Source organism: Mycetomoellerius zeteki, unplaced genomic scaffold (assembly GCF_001594055.1).
Source record: "Mycetomoellerius zeteki isolate Tzet28-1 unplaced genomic scaffold, Tzet1.0 scaffold275, whole genome shotgun sequence".
NCBI lineage: Eukaryota > Metazoa > Arthropoda > Insecta > Hymenoptera > Formicidae > Mycetomoellerius > Mycetomoellerius zeteki.
Window position 1 is genome coordinate 371379 of NW_017257255.1, and position 19597 is coordinate 390975.

General features: G+C 32.3%; 1 protein-coding gene across 7 annotated transcripts in view; it reads right to left on the reverse strand.

Annotated features, from left to right (window-relative positions):
- The window catches only part of LOC108724129 (ATP-binding cassette sub-family G member 4), a 32465-nt gene that overhangs the window by 9768 nt on the left and 3100 nt on the right, over nt 1-19597 (reverse strand). For 2 of the 7 annotated variants that reach the window (XM_018450311.1, XM_018450310.1), the window contains 5 exons: nt 15776-15961; nt 12954-13258; nt 7746-7919; nt 6941-7151; nt 2998-3105 (listed from right to left, as the gene is read on the reverse strand). In XM_018450311.1, the coding sequence (XP_018305813.1) occupies nt 2998-3105; nt 6941-7151; nt 7746-7919; nt 12954-13258; nt 15776-15905 (928 nt within the window). In that variant the 5' untranslated portion in view covers nt 15906-15961. Of the gene's footprint in view, nt 1-2997; nt 3106-6940; nt 7152-7745; nt 7920-12953; nt 13259-14923; nt 15077-15775; nt 15962-16039; nt 16055-19152; nt 19388-19419; nt 19574-19597 lie in introns of those variants that run through there. The other 5 variants (XM_018450313.1, XM_018450312.1, XM_018450314.1 and 2 more) reach the window with 5 other exon arrangements.

Genomic DNA, 19597 nt, shown 5'->3' on the forward strand with positions numbered 1-19597 from the left:
GGTTCGCAACAGGCACAAGAGGTCGGTCGAGGATCGCGCAGACACAAGAGGAACACAGGGGTCCATACGAGTCGGCAGCTCACGAGCGAATGCCCGGTGGGGGCTATTTGGTTCGTGAAGTAACAGGTTTCCACGTACTTTAAGGGGATGCTGGAGTGGCCGAATTGTCGGGATTTTGCAGATCGATATAAATCTCCGAATTTACTGAACGGAATCAAAAATCCTTTTACAGAATTAAAGTAGACGCAAAATTTGAATGTTGCAATAGACTTTATACTAAAATCGAGAAAAAAGTTAAAAACTTACATTTTTTCAACTCGTAGAGCTGTCACTTGATGTTCCGTACATAAGTCCTACAAGTCGTGCACGACAAAAAAGTAAACGTACAGCGGACGGCTCTTAACAATCATACATACACATACATACATTTTATATTAACTAATAATCACACGTACCGCGAAGGAGCGAAGGCACGCGGTACAACTTCAAAGGTGTACAATGCGGTATTGGGAATATAGTCGGCATCTTTGATCGCGAACCGAAGTGTTCCTTTGCCTTGTCGGCGCTCGAATTGCCGCACATCGGTCATCTCGTTGTCGCAGTCGTCAATTTCGCGGCTTTCTGTGATCTATCGATCAATAAGACTCGGGAAACTTCGGGAAATACGACGAGGGCGAACGATCATCGGGAATCAACGAAGGGATTCAGTCAAAATCGATCCGTGCCACGGAAAAGATCGGCTCCTTCACGGAATACGTATACGCGATATAATTGTAATTAGAGCCAACGTGATACGAGTTTCAGTTATCACGTATTCGCGATTAAGTGACTCAGGGTATTATCCCCCAGGCGATGTCACGACCTGACCCGGGATGAACGAACTCGAGGCGTTGTCAGGTATAAAATTATATAAACATCTACGCGAGTGTTTCTATGTCCAAAAATATATGCAATGCGGAACTTGTGAACGTTCATGTGAATTTAACTTATAACTACAAACATATATGCGTGTGTCTGTACTTCAAGTGACATTGTGATCATCCACCATTAAATACATATCAACAAAACACCTGACGTAGATGTTTTCTTAATACAAAAGTTTTGTAGCTCATATGGACCAAACAATAGTGCAGCACTCAGCGCATTACATGCACAAACAATACACTGTAGTTATGTTGATACACTGTAGTATGAGTTCATGAAACTAAGATTAAAAGCTTCAAAAGAAAGATTTATATCGATCTGCAAATGACGTGTATACGAACGCTGAGCGAAGACTCGGAATGATAAACAAAGCAATAATTGTGTCTAGTAGTAGGTGTTCGATCTTCTAAGAAATGGCGTTGCAATATGTTAGATAAGGATAGATGAATGCGTTTGAGCGAGACACAAAGATATATAATATGTATAAGAAATGAATGAAAGATGTCACTATTATCGAATTTGGAATTAAAAAAAGTCTGTACTATCGACTTCGATCAAGTTCGGCCGTCGATCCAGCATCCCCTTAAGCATCTCTAAATGGAAAAGTACTGAATTTAGAGAGCCTATTGAGACTTTTGTTCAGGACGTCAAGAACAACATACTTTAATTTCAGCCAATTTAACCGAGGGACATTTTCCATAAGATCTGTGCGGGGTCCTTTTCGATAAATAACAGTGATTCTTGAGAGAGAGGGGAGGGAGAGGGGGAGAGAGAGAGAGAGGGAAGGGGGTGTCAAAAGATTTGCGGATTATTGCCGTGTCGTGATTCATTGCTAATGCCAACATTTCATGAACCTTGTCATTCACTTTATCAGGGCAAGGAGCGCACTGATACTAACATAATTATTACTGTTATTAGTTTTTAAATATTCCGATATAGCAGCAAATACATATATAACTTAATAATCATTGTATAACGTGTAACTAACACGTATGTTACATATGTAACGTATATGTTAGGTGTAATTTCCCACTCATAGATGTAATATTTGTAATATAACATATATTATATTGTTGTTGTATTATAATTACATTTAGATAGAAGAATATAATTTGTTTATATCATAGAACGCCGACGCTAACCAAACATCTTTGGTGTCTATGATACCAACAAATTATTGTTCTAACTGAATATAATTACAACATAACTACAGTGTAACAAATGTTATATCACAAATCTTACATCCATAAGTGGGAAATTACAACAGACATGTATGTTTAAACACGTTATACATAGTTGTATATCTGTGTTTTTATGGTGGAAAATCATTTATATGTCGATGTAATCCGCAAAATACAATATTTTGTCTTTGTGCTTGGTTAAAGTTTTGTAAAATATGACGTATAATAGATGTAATATAAATTATGGAGAAATAGATAATAATATTGATAATATTTACTATAGATATAGAAACATTATAGGTAACAAATTTACAAGATTAGTAAGCAATTATTAACACATATCTCTTCTTCTTGAATTATTAGTTTCATGTCTTGTGTATATGTGCAGAATATTATATGTAATAATCTTTTTATTAATTCGTATTGCAAATAATTTCCGTATTATGAAAACATATTATTGGTCATAGAATATTTCGTTTTAATGCGAACTGGGAATGCCAAATTTTTTCTTCACTATAATCCAATTGACCATTTTAGTCTATCTTATGTCTTGCGTTATGAAATACTTGAAATACTAATTGTATTTATCCGTTTTTTGTTAAGAAGAATGTAATATTCGATACTTTTTTTATGCACTTGGCGTATATTCTTTTCTTTTTTTAAAGAGGTTTTCTTTAGGGATTTAAATTCCTTTAGATAATATATGTAGATATATGATAAATAAAATTCAGAGTTTCATTATTCAATTATCATGAAATATGATAAACAATATAAATAGACCAGTAAAATTAATAAAATAATTGTTATAAATAGATTATTAATGAATTAAGAAACAACCGAAAACATAAAAAAGAAATCACTTAAATAGTAAAATAAACATATAACCATTTACCCTTTTTATTATGTTTATTGCGTAACCTAAACTTTACGTATTCATCACAACAGATCTTGTATAGATTCTCCACATCTCCACCCCTTTGTTCTGTTATTACCTCAAGCACTGTAATTAGAAGAACACAATTGTTGTTTTTTTGCTTTTTTAATTATTAGATATTTTTAAAGTATTTTAAACTGGAAAATAAACAATTAGGCAATTATTTTAAAATGTATTTATTATAATTTAAATACCCATATAGCACTTCTATATTTAGATCTTCAAGCGATGTTCTACAGGATGTTCTGAAAGTATTCTAACGTTCTGAAAATGTTCTTAGGAAGATCTCTGGGATAAAGTTTGCTGTATGGATATGACTAAATAGATTTTTAAATAACGCACATTTTTTACGGAAAAAGTACTTCAGAAAAACTGGTTCAAGTATTTTATTATAAAAATAATATTACTATTATATATACAGGGTGTCACATTTTTAAAATGTATTAAGATTTCTCGAAAACTATGGTAGATACGGAAAATATTTCAAACAAAAATTGTATGGTTCGGAGCGGGACATAAGAAGATACCATTGATTTAACATTGGATGGCGTCGCCAAGGTCAGGTCAAGCTCATGTCGATTTTTTTAAATTTAACCCTCTATTTTTCATTTTCTTGTAGCTTACCTCGAGAGCTTTTCAAAACACTACAATAAAATATTTTTTCATTAAGTATTTTTAGAGTTATAAGGCTCGAAAATTACAGTACAGTCGGCATTAGCATTACGCAAATTATCCGACCGAGGGCTAAAACCTCTTGAATATTGTTCAGGATCATATCTTGGATAACATTTGTCAAGATCAAGGCCATTATAGATTATTCCTCTTATTTTCATTTTTGCACTAAAAATTCATTTTTACGTAAAAATGAAAATAAGAAGAATAATCTACAATGGCCTTGATCTTGACAAATGTTATCCAAGGTATGATCCTGAATAATATTCAAGAGGATTTAGCCCTCGGTCGGATAATTTGCGTAATGCTAATGCCGACTGTACTGTAATTTTCGAGCCTTATAATTCGAAAAATACTTAATGAAAAAATATTTTATTAGGGGAGACCGGGGACAAAAGTAACATTTTGACTTTGAAGTGTTATAACAGTTAAAATATGATATAATACATTAAAAAAATATGTATCTTTAGATATAGAATTTATTTAGATACAAAATTTTCTTTGGTTTAATTATTTTATGTAACTAGAAAAAAAGTTATGTTTGTTTAAAGACTATGAGGAATTTTGTTACAACCGTCCCAATCCCTAGGGACGACAGTAACGATTATAACAGTAGAGGGGGATAATTGTACCACATTTGCCAGAGGTACGTAACACAACAACATAAATCTACTCTTTCTCCCAAATGTACAAACCATCAACACAGATAATCATTAAAACATTATGATAATACACTATACCTTCATTATAAAGAAAAAAAAATTTTAGATTTTGGGCACGCAATAAATCTTACTTGATGCATGAAAAAAGTAATTTTCGCTCCTGCACTCGTACACTTTCTGCGAGAATCAGCATGTAACGAACGATTCAATGTCGATTTGTCTACAAAATTTTACCAGCTTTGCAGCCGTATACACATACCTATTATAGTTTAAGAAATATTAACGATGTTACTATTGTCCCGTGTTACTTTTGTCTCCGGTCTCCCCTATAGTGTTTTGAAAAGCTCTCGAGGTAAGCTACAAAAAAATGTAATAAAAAATAATGGTTAAATTTAAAAAAATCGACATGACTTCGATCTAGCCTTGGAAACGCCATCCAAGATCAAATCAATGGTACCTTCTTATGTCCCCCTCCGAACCATACAACCTTTGTTTGAAAACATTTCTCCGCACCTATTATAGTTTTCGAGAAATCCAAATGTATTATTTAAAATAGGACAACCAGTATATGTATACATATATGTATCTATACAGGATGTCCGGAAAATCGAGATCAATACTTCGGAAAGTGATTCGGGATCCAAAAAGAAGGAAAAAAAGCTATATTAACATAGGTACGGAAATCAGTTGCTTCAGAGTTATAATCACTTTTATGTTAAAAAAATTGTTATTTATTCTTCATAATTACAATCGTAATTTATTTCATAGTGTTTTAACATAAATAACTACATTTCAGATTATTTAGGCGGTAACCAAAATGCACCACGTGCAGGTATAGTCCGCTTGGCATCTCTCTAGTAAAATAAAAAAAATTTTTAAATAAAGAAATAAAAAAAGAAGGATGCTAATCGTATAATTGAACTATGCTACCACGTGATGCATCCTGGTTAACGCTAAAATAATCCGAAATGTAGTTATTTATGTTATTTATGTTAAAACATTATGAAATAAATTACGATTGTAATTATGAAAAATAAATAACAATTTTTTTTAACATAAAAATTATTATAACTCGGAAACTTCGGAATTTCCGGACCTATGCTTATACAGTTTTTTTCCTGCATTTTGGTTCCCGAATTATTTCCTGAAATATTGACCTCGATTTTGCGGACACTCTGTACATATACAAAAATATTCACGTTTGCCTAGCTGGCCTCCCCACTTAACCAAATCTTAATAAAAAAAATTACATAATGCGCTACTTATGCGCAATTCATATCCGCAAGAAAAAATTTTTGCACATATTCCATTTAGCTAAAAAAAAATTTTATGTAGGTGGGCTGAGTAGGCAGCCAGTCAGCCCCCCCATCTGTTAAAAACAACCGATTTAGAAAATTAAATACACAGGATTTATGTGCTATTTATGCGCTATTATACGTACACAGTTTTAATTTTTGCGCAGCAACCCTTAAGGCACTTGCCTCTTGGAGCGAACAGACATATTCCCCCCTAAGTCGATTAAAATTGCAAAATTGAATACTCTCACTATGCAAAATAATTGCCTGATTTATGTGCTGCTATTTCCACGCATTTTCGATTTCTGCACTGTAACCTTTAAGGCACTTCCCTCTTGGAGAGAACAAACATATTCGCCCCTAAGTCGTTTAAAATTGTAAAATTAAATACTCTATGCGAAATAATCGTATGATTTATGTGCTACTATTTCCATGCACTTTCGATATTTGCGCTGCAATTCTTAAGGCACTTCCGTCTTGAAGCAAATAGACATATTCACCCTTAAGTCGTTTAAAATTGCAAAATTAAATACTCTGGTTATGTAAAATACTTGCCTGATTTATGTGCTACTATTTCCAAACATTTCCGATTTTTGCGCTGCAACCTAGACATATTCATCCCTATGTCGTTTAAAATTGCAGAGTATTTAACAGTCAGAATATTTGATTTTGCAATTTTGAACGACTTATGGGTGAATATGTCTATTCGCACCAAGAGGGAAGTGCCTTAAGGATTGCAGCGCAAAAATTAAAACTGTCTACGTATGGTAGTTCATAAATAGCGCATAAATGCTGTGTATTTAATTTTCCAAATCAGTTGTTTTGAACGGGTGGGATGCTGACTGAGTGTCTTACTTCGCCCCCTCCCACAATAAATTTTTTTTTAGCTAAACGGAATGAGCGCAAAAGTTTTTTCTTGCGGATATGGGTAGTGCATAAATAGCGCATCATTATGTAATTTTTTTATTAAGATTTTGTTAAGTGGGGGGCCAGCTATGCAGACGTGAAATATTCATATTTCTTATTTTGACGCTTATTCAGATTTTAAAATATTAAATATAAAAATAATAGTCTATCTATTTTTCAAAATTAATTGCAGATTGTATCTTTTTAATAAAAAAATATAAAATTTACTTGCAAGATTAATGGAAACTAGTTTTAAAGTTATAAAAAGGAAATACGCACAATACTCTATATTCTATGTTAATTTTCATGATTCTCCTATCTTCTCGTAATTTATTTAACAAGTCGAATTGATATAGTCAACCTTACCAAATTCAATTATGTTATAGAAGTTGGGACACGTAAACCCAGCAATGCTGTACGTGTTTAAGATCTCGTCTTTTGGACCGCAATACATACATCTGCCTTGGTTGATCACGATAATGTTATCGAAGAGCGAAATTATCTGACTGTTGGGTTGATGTATTGTACAAATCACAGTGCAATTCGCTCTTGCCATATCATGTAGTATGTTAATGAGCTATTTAACACAAACCATACGTTTCGATATAGCACATTAAGAACTTAATATTAAAGTTCAACTATATTACAAAACAATACATTATAATATTCTAGCTTAGTTGTAACATTGCTAGAATGTTCTGAGCACTTGTATAAAATAATTAATTTATACAAAAAATAAGAGATAAATATCGATTAATTTATACATCGAGTGACTTATATCAGATAATATCAAATAATAATACATTAAAAGAAGATGTTAAAAAGAGGTCGATTTCTGTCCATAATAGGTTTAACTAAAAGGAATAGTATTTTTATAGATTTTGACTTACTGAATACGATAAACTATAAAGTTATTAAAAAGTTTGTGGAGGCGATTGAAGAACACTTTGAAAATTGAACAAAAACATTGAAATTTAGTTCCCATGTTCGTGCACAATTCTTCGAGGTGTTCCTTATTTTTCTCGGACTTTTTATCATATTCAAGAGGTCGAAAAAAATACACTATTCTCCTTTTATTTACTTTCTTTTAGGCAGAAGTACAATTTTTATCATCCTCTTTTATAAAACGATTGTTATTAATATATAGTTGTATTAGTAATTTACGCTATACCTGATTAGAGGCCGTACTGTCCAGACCGCTTGTTGGTTCGTCTAATAAAAAAACGGATGGTTGAACAAACATTTCCACACCGATAGAAAGTCTCTTCCGTTCACCACCGCTTAATTTATTCGCCAATGTATCCAGACACTTTGACAAGTTGAAACTTTTCGCGATATCGTTCACCTGACAGAAAAAATGTCTTATGTATGCAATGCGTCACAATCTATATAACTTTATTCGCCAAGCTAAATATTAATATTTATTAAAATAATAATATTTACGTAAAACCACTGAATATCTTCAACCAACTGCATCCTTCTTATAATTTGAAATTTGTCAAGTTTCAAATTAAGAAAGATACAGTCGGTTGAAGACATTTAGACGGTGATTTTACATAAATTATCAATATGCTAAAATAATCATTGGAATTTTATTTTTGACGTGACTGGCATGAATATGTTTAAATATATATAAACATACATAAATATTCATAAACATGTACAATCATATTTGAAACATATCCATATATGTTCATACGTTCCTCTTTCTTTTGTGTGGAATTACTTTTTAGTGTTACAGAAATAATGAAAGTAATGTGAAAACATAAAAAATAATTAAAGGGATAATTTTCGCATTGTTCGTTTTAGAAAAAAAACAAGTTCTGAAAAATGTAAAAAAATTGCTCATACACAATTATGCATACTTTTATATATAATTATACATAAGTAATTTTTTTACATTTCTTCAAATTTTATTTTTTCTAAAACAAATAATGAGAAAATTATTATTTTAATTATTTTTAAGTGTTTTTTTTTTCACATTACTGTTATTATTTCTATTACACTAAAAAGGAATTTTACAAAAGAAAGAGAGAGATGTATGAAAAGGTATGGACATATTTCGTATATATCTAATTATATATGTTTATGAATATTTATGTATGTTTATACACATTTATCAAAATTGGGTAAGTTAACTTTTTTTTAACTTTTTTAACTAAGTTATGTTAAAGTTAACAGCCTTGAAAATTTAAATTAATTAAAATACAAGTTAATCCATAATAAAATTAATTGAATTAAAAGTTACGTTAATAAAAAAAGTAATTGAAAAGTTAAAAGTTAAATTTGGTCCGAACAACAACTGGAGAGTCACCTAACTGGGCAGGGGACTCTCTGAGTAGGGTGGCGGTGGTCAGCCAGCACGCGCGCGAAGCGTTTTTTGATGAACACTTAACATTAGTGGAAATATGATAGTTCAATAAATATTGTCAAAAAGATAAATATAGTTATTAATAAAGTTATAAATACTTTTTTTGTAAATGACAAAAATTATAGTTTTCACTGATTTTTCACGTATGGAATAGCATCTTATTTTTTGTTACTTATTTGTGTTTCGCGACACCCCGCCGATGATACCTACAGTTGCATGCAAAAGTGTCCGGCCAAAGATATTTTTATGATTATTAACGTAGGTACCTCCACCGTGCTTCACAGTTGGTATTTGATATCGCGAATCATTTCTAGTGCCTTTTGGTCGTCGAACGTACCGTCTACCATCATTTCCAAACAAATTAATTTTAGTTTCATCTGAAAACATCACTTTCTTCCAATCTTCAACAGTCCAGTTACGGTGTTTTTTTGCAAATTCTAATCTGGCCTTCTTATTTTTTTTGCTAATAAGCGGTTTCTTAACTCCAACGCGTCCAAAAAGTCCCACTTCTGTCAATCTGCGTGAAACCGTACTTTGACTTATGTCAGCCAATTTTTCTTCGCGTAACTCGCGTGCGATGACCGCGGCATTCTTTTTCACATCTACGACAGCCTTTCTCTTAATCACTTTATCGACACGATTAGTAGTTTTTCTTGGCCTCCCAGGGCAGGGTTTATCTTTTAGAGCACCTGTAGTCTTGAATTTATTTATTATATCGTTAACAGTCGATTTACCTAATTCTAAAACATCAGCTATTTCACGTGAAACTTTTCCTTCGTTGTGAAACTTGATCACCAATTTACGTATGTCTAAAGACGTGCGTTTTGGCATTTTGACTGAGTATAATTGATCGAATAATAGAAAAGAAACGTGCTCTTAATGTTTACATACCTTCGTGACCGATAACGTAAACAAAGCCGTGCAAATTATACGTTCTTGGAATTTGGCCGAACAATTATGAAGAAGCAAAATGTGTTATTTTAGTTATAAATACGTGTTAATCGTTATAAACAATTTTTTAATTGTGCATTTTAATTACATGTCAAAAGTACTTTATGATGATATATTTGTGTTTTTATTTTGTACCCTTTCTACGTTAATAATGATAAAAATATCTTTGGCCGGACACTTTTGCATGCAACTGTATATCGGGAGGGGTTCACGCTCGTTGAATGGGGGCCCATTGTTTACAAGTAACGATTATACAATATAAAATTACTAAATTATATACTCATTATCTGTTGTGTGATAGCGAGTCAACCTAGTAACTTTACTGTCTTTTCGCTTAATAAATCACTTAGTCACAGTAAATGTTCTGCTGAATTTGTAGACACAATTTATTTAGAATTTACATAGTCAACGTTTATGAATTTACACATACACTATTTGTTGTAAGCAATTGTTCTGAGTTTTACACAGTTAATTTTACTTTTTGCGCGACACCGCTTAGGGACAAGATGTCCTAAGTCACGTGGACAATGCTCGAGAGCGATCATAATTGTCCTCTGAATCGCGTGATTAATTCGTTATGAGGCATTGCCTAGGGGCGATCGGATGTGCGCTCTGAGCCTCTTATTTCACACCGCGATAAGTAATTTTCCTGAAATCCGGCACGGATCCGAGAGATTTTTAAGAGAGATACTTCCCGATGCTCGAACCGTGAAAAAGTGAGTGCATTTCTCCGTCCGAACGACGCTTCCCACCACGGTCGAAATTGTAGTTTCAATATTTTATTGGTCGATCACGAAAACGTGGCCAGATGACGAAAGGTGAGACATAGATAAGCCGCGCGGAGTCGAAAATCGCTTTGATTGCCGCCTTCGCCGTTTTCTCTCTTTCGGAGAACCGATGCCAGACACTGAAGAAAAAAACTCGTATCTATGTCTGTTCGGATTAATAGGATAATATATTGTCTGGAGGGTGGAAGGAGTTACCGAATGATGGTTCTTATGTTACTGACTCAGAAAGAGAAGGCTCGACTAGATTGTGCTGCGGTCAAACGAGGGAGAAGAACGAAAAAGAAGAGTCGAATCGAGTTTTGTTGTATAAGTCAAGGAGGCTACTCTCTGTATACAGGCAAATAAAAGGGTTGTAACAAAAGGAATCATAGAGTTTATTGTCGTGTGCCCATTCACTATTACACAGGGAATCCGAGTAGTAGCCAGGAGCTCGGATTCTCTCGGCTCTGAAAACAAAATAAGTCCGGGAACATCTCAGTCAAGACGAGAAATTTGCATGAATACAACCATTTGTATTCTACAATGTCTATGCGAGTGTGTGTGTGTGTGTAATGACCGATTACACAGGTCAACAAGGTTTTGTTGTTGGGAAGCTGTGGGTCATTTCCGACGTAATTTTCTGCGTAGAATCCGAATCTGAAATCAGAATTGGCCTATCACGTCAGGATTTTGAGATATTTGAGGATATATACTCGAAAAATGCGTTTTTTTGCTATTTTCGAAGTTATGATCATTAGAGTTTTCCACGTCTAGTGAAGAAAGAAAAACCGATATTTGTCAATAAACAAACAACTTATTATTTTTTTTATACACACCTGCAAAATATCCTTTTTTATGCATTCAGGTGCTTCGTTTATCGAGCGAATTTCGAGCATCCTAAAACTTTCAGCGAGAAAGTTGTTCATTCGGATATGAACAAATGTTCTGGAAAGTTTCATTTTCATTGCATTAATAAGTTTAAAACTAATGATTTGTTTAAAGTTGGTAGACGCCTTGCACTCAGAGCCGCAGCGCACAAGACGCGCTGTCCGTTATTCAAGGTCCTAATATATAAACAGTCACAATTGTGACTGTTTGCTGTCTTAACAATGGCCCCGCGTAAGTGTTTAAATGATCCTAACAGTTTTTGTTATATTTGTGGTCGTTTCACGTTTGTTAAGAACAGGAACGAAAAAGACGGGAAAAACGGTTACGCAAGTGGGTTAAAATGCCCGTAACTTGGCGAAAAAAAATCGTAGGTAGTCGATCAATATCTCATTTTGAAGGGTAAGAATATTACTAAATGATGCAAATAGCACAAAAGACCCAAAAAATTGGTTGCGTCCTGTACATAACCTCTAAAGTAGCATAAAAACGCATTTTTCGAGTATATATCCCCTAATATCTCAAAATCCTGACGTGATGGGCCAATTCTGGTTTCAGATTCGGATTCTACGCAGAAAATTACTTCGGAAATGACCCACAGCTTCCCGACAACATCCAAGACCCCCTTTTTTGTAGACCTGTGTTATAATGCGTCGTGCACGACGTGTTTGTGCTCAAAGAGCTCTATGTAATTTATTACATGTAATAATAACATTATCCTCTCGCATTGTGTCTGAGGATTGACTTAAAAAAAAAATCAAATTAAAAGTTAATAGTTACCGATAAAATGTAACTACATTAAATTAAAAAGTTAAGAGTCTAAAATGTAACTAAGTTAAGTTAAAATTAATTAACTTTTTAACTTAACTTTTATCTTTTTAACTTAGCACTACCTGATATTGATACATATTCATGCATAAATGATTTTTTACCGCGGATGCTTATTTAAATTTACGATTTAGTTGTATTCTCGATAATAATCGAAGAATTGAGCGTAAAAATATTTTAATAGTATGACTTTAGAATAAATGTTGACGGAATAATGACTACAATATTGTGTAATAAACACGTGGATACTTGTAATTAATCTGAACGACTTTTTCAGTTTGTATTTTGTTAGTTTATAGAGGGAATAGAGGGATAAATAATTTGCGAGCACTTTGTAAATCGGAACGTTTGCGACATTGTAAATTCAGAAATAAAATAAATGTTATTTTCTTATCAACCATTAATTGTTCGATTATAGACTAAGAAACCATTTCATTATGTAACAATTTTTTGAGCGGATATTTAACAATAAATCTTATGTATGTATAAAATTATTAAATAAATAATTATATAAATATATATATGTATATATACGAATAAGTTTACAACTGTTCTCTCGTATTTATATTTTACTCACCATTGAACAAATTGCTTGTTTGTTCTGATTAAGCTTTAGTCGAGCTGCCATATAGAGAGTTTCTCTTGTTGTGAGGTACGGCAATAGATCGAATTGTTGCGGTACGTAACACACCTGTTTGCGGAACATTTTTCTATTTTGTTTAGCACCATTGACGGTGATGGTACCCTTAATATCGATCTGTTGTTTGCCCGATATGATTTTTAGCAAGGTGGTCTTCCCCGCACCGGAAGGACCGACTATCACCGTGATTTTCCCTGGTTCGAAGTGTCCCGTTACATTACGTAGAATCATTTTCTCAGTCCCTACAGTGAACGTTCTTATTTTACTATGTATAGCCAAAAGTGCAATATCAATCATATGTTATGTTTATACACATTATATCGAAGCAGGACAATTAGATCACAATAATCATTTTATGACAGAATGTCGTCAAAATGGCTTCAAAATGATTATTAAAAGTCATTCTCTATTGCAACTGATTTTAACAACATTTTGATTTTATTTAGAATTATTTATTTTAACATCATTAAAATCATTAACGTATTTAACTTATTTTGTTTTAAGAGTAATATTAGAATGGGTTCAGACTTTGACAGAAAAGCAGAAAGCAGAAAAGCAATAGCCAATTAAAACTTGTGCTGATAGTAAAACAGAAAGCCGAAACCAAAGACTACCAGCGCCAGTTCTTATTGGCTGCCGCTTTTCTGTTTCTGTTTTTGGCTAGGTCTGAACCCACTCTTAAGGTGCGTCCAGATTATCAAGCCAAACTTCGAGCCGCATTTTAATGTCATTTTGATATCTGTAATCTATCTCGACTTGATCTGCTTAGAAAGTGATTAAATCAGTTGTTATCTGAAATGTCTGAAGGTATCACAAAGTGTACACGGAAAGAATATTTTGTAATATTTACCATGTTTAGTCATAAACGTAGAACAATTTAGCAATCTACTAAATATTATTAATAATGATAGGAATTTTTTTAAATAGTACAAAAAACATTTTATAAACTACATAATAAAAATTGTCAAGCAAATTGTTCTAAGAAAAAATATTTATCATGTACCCTGGTGGAAATCTCCTCATGATAGGAAGATTTGAAACGGGTATATACCTTTCTAAAATGGGCATATACTCATGGACATTTTTGGAACTATGAGGAGATTTCCACTAGAGTACTTTATAAAATTTTCATATTACATTTTAATATAAATTAGTTGCTATTAAGTATATTATTCCATTTAGCACATATGGTATAACTTCCAGAAATTAGGGTTCTTAAATTAATCTTTGTATGGAACTAATAGCTGTATTGCTAAAATACAATACATCTCTCATTTACTTTTGTCTTCAAATCTAATTTTTAGAATTAGTGATTCTGTAATGCTGCATCTTTTATTTTATTGTAGGTGGTTTTTTATTTACAAGAAATTGCCGCGTTCCACATTGATTTTAACAGTGGAACTGTTGACAAAAAAAATCAAGGAGAGATTTTTCATAATACCTTATATAAATTCGGTATCTGAAAAATTTACTCCAATTGCTAACAGCTGCCATTGTAAATTTTAGCTTTCTCTATCCTACAAATTCACTAAAGAACTTTATTAGAAAGGGCAAAGACCAGTTGGATCCTTTATGCAATCAAAAGGTTGTCTATAAGATTTCTTGTGATGATTGCGATGTTAGTAGGCCAGACAAAAAGACAATTAAAAACAAGATTACACGAACATATCTCCGATATTAATAAGAAGTCAAAATCTTCAACGGTGATTATCAATCACCGCATTGTATTGACCAGAATCATAATTTTGACTGGAGTAACGTTGAAATTTTAGACATAGAAGCTTTTTATAATAAGAGACTAATATCGAAGATGGTTCACATTAAAAGACAAAAACATGGAATAAACAAACAAAATGATACAAATTCTCTGCTAGAATCACATTTTAACATTATTCAATCTCTTTCACCTTCTTAACATGTCCTCTGTCCCCTTCCAATTATAATGTTGTCTTTTCTTTCCTTGTTTCCTTCTTATCATAATGTCGCCTGACAACGTCGAGGATACATGTGTTCTCTCCAATATATCCTATTATGGCTTACTTTTGCCTACTATGTATGACTTAGTTAATTTTGCGTTTTTCTCTCAACGTTTGACTCACATCATTACGACAAATCAAAGTATACAGGGTGGGTCAAAAGTCTGGATACATCCAAATATCTCATAAACGATACATTTTAGAAAAAACAAAAGTTTCAAACAAAAGTTGTAAAGCTTAAAAAGATGCATTTAACGATAGTAGTTATTTGACCTAGAATGGCGTTGTCAAGGTCACGTTAAGGTTAACTTAATTTTTTAAATGGAACTCCCTACTTTTTATTTCAGATTCTTGTAGGTTATGTTGAGACGTTTTCAAAACACATATCATAAACTCTTAAATGAGAATTTCCTGAGTTATGAGTCTTTAAAGTTTAAATACCGCCGGCATTAGAATTATCCAAGATGTACCGCGTGGAGGTTGCTCGGTCGGATTTACATCTCTTGTGTGCGTGAGTGCACGTGTGTGTGTGTTAAAATTAAAATTTTACTATATTTCAATATTTTTTAAAAATTAATCAAACGTATTCTATATTTCATTACAGAAAGATTAATAAATTACAAAGAATTATTATATATTATAATGAAATATCACGTTGTCTTACAATTACTATGATTTTCAAATTCTAAGAGAAAATTCTTTCCGTGCACAAACAAATATATTAGGGTATCAAAGACGCAGAAAAATCGTTATATTCAATAAATATGTAGAAAATGAGCTTGCCTTTGCGGTTGCAACAAACTGAGTAACAAAGATCGTCGAATTCGATGTACATTTGTGAATTCCACGATTTCACAGGTTCCAGCAATTCTTCTGATTCCTGCACATGAATCTTGCAGTCGTCTTTCAGCATCTTTGCTGCGTTATTTTTATCGTTCACTTCTAGCACCTTACTTCGTAAAATTATAACTGTAAAATTATATCCGTTGTTATTTGATTAATTCAAGAGTCAGCAGTTATAGTATTATACAATATGCGAAAACAAACATGGATAACATGCGAAAATCATCGAATGCTTTATCATCCTGCACGTATGTTTGGTTATATAACATTGAACTTTGATTTTATATTTTAATTGATATCATGCTGCAGATTATAAACGTGAAAAGTAGTGTATCTAGAAATTATATGAATATCAAAAGGATTATCCTCATCCTATCTCTTTTCTGTCAATATTCCGTTCCATGGTTTTTTTTCTCATGGGAAGGCAGCCTAAGGTATTTCTTCGGATACAATCGCGCTAGAAAATTAATCGCGTACAACTTACGGATATGCTTCTCCGCACGTGCTCTCTGAATAAGAGAGAAACTTTTGAGGCGAACGTACACACACACACGCATAAATCGTATCTGTCGTATCTGTGTGTACGAATACTAGTTCGCACTGAAGACAGTTGAAATGTGACAACAGCATGTCCCTGTCTCGCCGCTCGGCGTGCGAGAAGGAGAATTCCATCAAGTTACAAATTTAACTATTCTAATTTAGAAACGGCACCGCTAGGCCTCCTCATTTTTTTAATAAGGTTACTATAATATTTCTATATTACATATTTATTTTTTTTTTAAATCTGTAGAAGATTTTCGCCGCAAAGTATTAAAACGTTGCTTCGGCAAGGCTTGATATAGGAGCCCGGTAAAAAATTTTTTATACATTAATATGTATAAATATGTATAAACATACATAAACGCGCATAAATATTCATAATCATAAATAATTATATATGAAACATGTCCATACATCTTTCTTTTTTTTGTAAAATTACTTTTTGTGTACTAAAAATAATAATAATATTGAGAAAACATAAAAAATAGTTAATGGGACTATTTTCGCATTGTTTGCTTTAGAAAAAATCAAGTTTGGAAAAATGTAAAAAAATTTGCTCATACATAACTATATATAATTTTACATGCAACTATATATGAGCAATTCTTTTACATTTTTCCAAACTTGATATTTTCAAAAACAAACAACGCGAAAATTTTCCTTTTAATTATTTTTGATGTTTTATTATTATTATTATTATTTTTAGTACACTAAAAAGTAATTTTACAAACTAAAGAAGGATGTATAAACATGTATGGACATATCTCATACATAATTATATATGTTTATGTATGTTTATACGTATTTATATATATTCATGCATAAAAATTTTCTACCGGGAATTTACGTATAAGCTAAAACTTTGAAGGTGAATATCTCTATTTCGACACCGCTAGGGTCTTTGAAATTTTAATCCAGGATTCAGCAAAATTTACACTTCTCAGCCGATTTTCGAGAGGCTCCGCCTCTCGCTATTCCTTTCACCGCTCGCCCCGCAGTCCAAAGGCCGCTCAACGTTTAGAAGCGTATGACGCTCGTAGACATAAGGTCCACCTGCTTTGGGCACTTACGCTGTAAACTTCATTTTATATCTAAGCGAGTGCACTTCATGTCTTTGAACGTTAGACGCTCCTAAATGTCTTCGAATGGCATTTGGACTGCGCGCGGGACGAGCGGTGAGAGGAGTAGTGGGAGGCGGAGCCTCTCGAAAATCGACCGAGAAGTACAAATTTTGCCGAGCTCTGTTTTAATCATATACAGGGTGTCCCGAATTTTTTTGCCATGTGCTCTTGTGTAAAGAAAATGGACTAAACTGAGTCGAAAAGTCCTCTACCATTTTGCAATTTTCGCAATAGTTAACAAGATATGAACTATTAAAAATTGCCGAAAATTGATTTTCAATAATTTTTTATTCAATCTTTTTATCAACTTTACCGAAAAACTGCAAGAGACAAAAATTGTTTATTTTCTTCTCATAGAGCTCTAAGAATTTTTTAATACCATATTTTCTTATGCTGGTAAAAATAAGAAAATGTAGTACTAAAAAGTTGATAAAAAATTCTCAGAGTTCTATGAAAAAAAAATAAACTTTTGTCTCTTGCAGGTTTTCTGTAAAGTTGATAGTGTTTGAGTAAAAATTTTATTGAAAACCAATTATAGCGCGGCAATTTTTAGTAATTAATATCTTGTTAACTATTGTGAAAATTGCAATATGGTAAAGGACTTTTCGACTTAGTTTAGTCCGCTCTATCTACACAAGAACGCATGGCAAAAAAATTCGGGACACCCTGTATAGACAAAATTATTTTAAACATAATATCCAAATTTCAAAAAAATATGTAGAAACTCAATCTTTCGGAAAAATATCTTAACGTATTAGAAATAAGAGTAAATGCTAAATAATCCGTTCATTAATTTTATATAATCTCTAATGAATGGCCTATTAATGTGCTCTTTCTACTTTATTTCTTAGTTTTATTATAATTCATCTATTATCCTAAATGATCAAAATTAATTTATTCTTTTATTATAACGATATAGTACGATTTTTAAAAAATTAATACTTTACGAAATATTTAATATTTTAATAAGCGTGTCAATATGTATAATTTAAGTGTCAGAGTCAGATATAAAATATCTCGTAAACTAATGATTTTGTTTGTATCTTTACTTTAATAGTTTTATATGCAGAATACTTGTTAGAGGAATCATATTATGTAAAAAAATTATATAATTCCATTTAAAAAAGTAAAAGTGATCTTCATATCTTTTCGATAGCTCTAACTAGAAAAAAAGAGAACGTGACCTAAATATGTACGTCCTCTTTGAAACCGTTCCACTTTCAACCGAAACATTTTTCCGTATTTTCTATATTTTTCGAGATATTTGACTACTCTACTGAAAAAAATTACGTCACAAAGTTACGAAATCATGTAATTAAAATGTGTAAATCAGGTAACGAATTGTTCCAAATCAGTACGTGATCTTTTAAAATCGCATAATTTGAAAAATTACACGATTTGTTTTTTTCTTCTATTTCTATCATTTAATTATTTAAAATTCGACAATAAAGTCATATGAAATTATTTCTAATATCATGAGATTTTTTTCAAATAACATGGTTTAAAAAATTTACGTATTGATTTGGAACAATCCGTTATGTGATTCACTTATTTTAATTACATAATTTCGTTATGTAACTTTGTGACGTGATTTTTTTCAGTAGGGTAAGTAAATTACACCCTACTGTAAGATCGGTATTTATAGTTCATTCTTACCATATTATTTCAAGCAGAGAGAATAGCAGAGAGAAACCTGAGAGTGGACCTTTTTTCGTGTACTACCGACGAGATACTATTGAAGACCTTCGGCTCTGGGTTTTTCGTGACTATCAATGGGGCCCCGGAGGCCCCTGGGAATAATTAAAGAACGACATTACCGACCATTAATAAAAATTTACGATTATTAACATAAATATTTCGATAACTTATTATTAAATTCATGATATTTTATTATATAAATGCTGTATAAATAAGTACGCATACTTTTAAGGGGATCCTAAAACGAAGCTCGAACTCCGACGAAGTCACCAAAGGTCGCTGTTTTTTTCCAGCGCATCGACATGTTTTTATATACTACCACACCAATATCTACCAACCTATAATACACGCAGTCGCACGTTCGTATCAATTTTCGTACGACAAATTCGTCGCGATAAAGCGT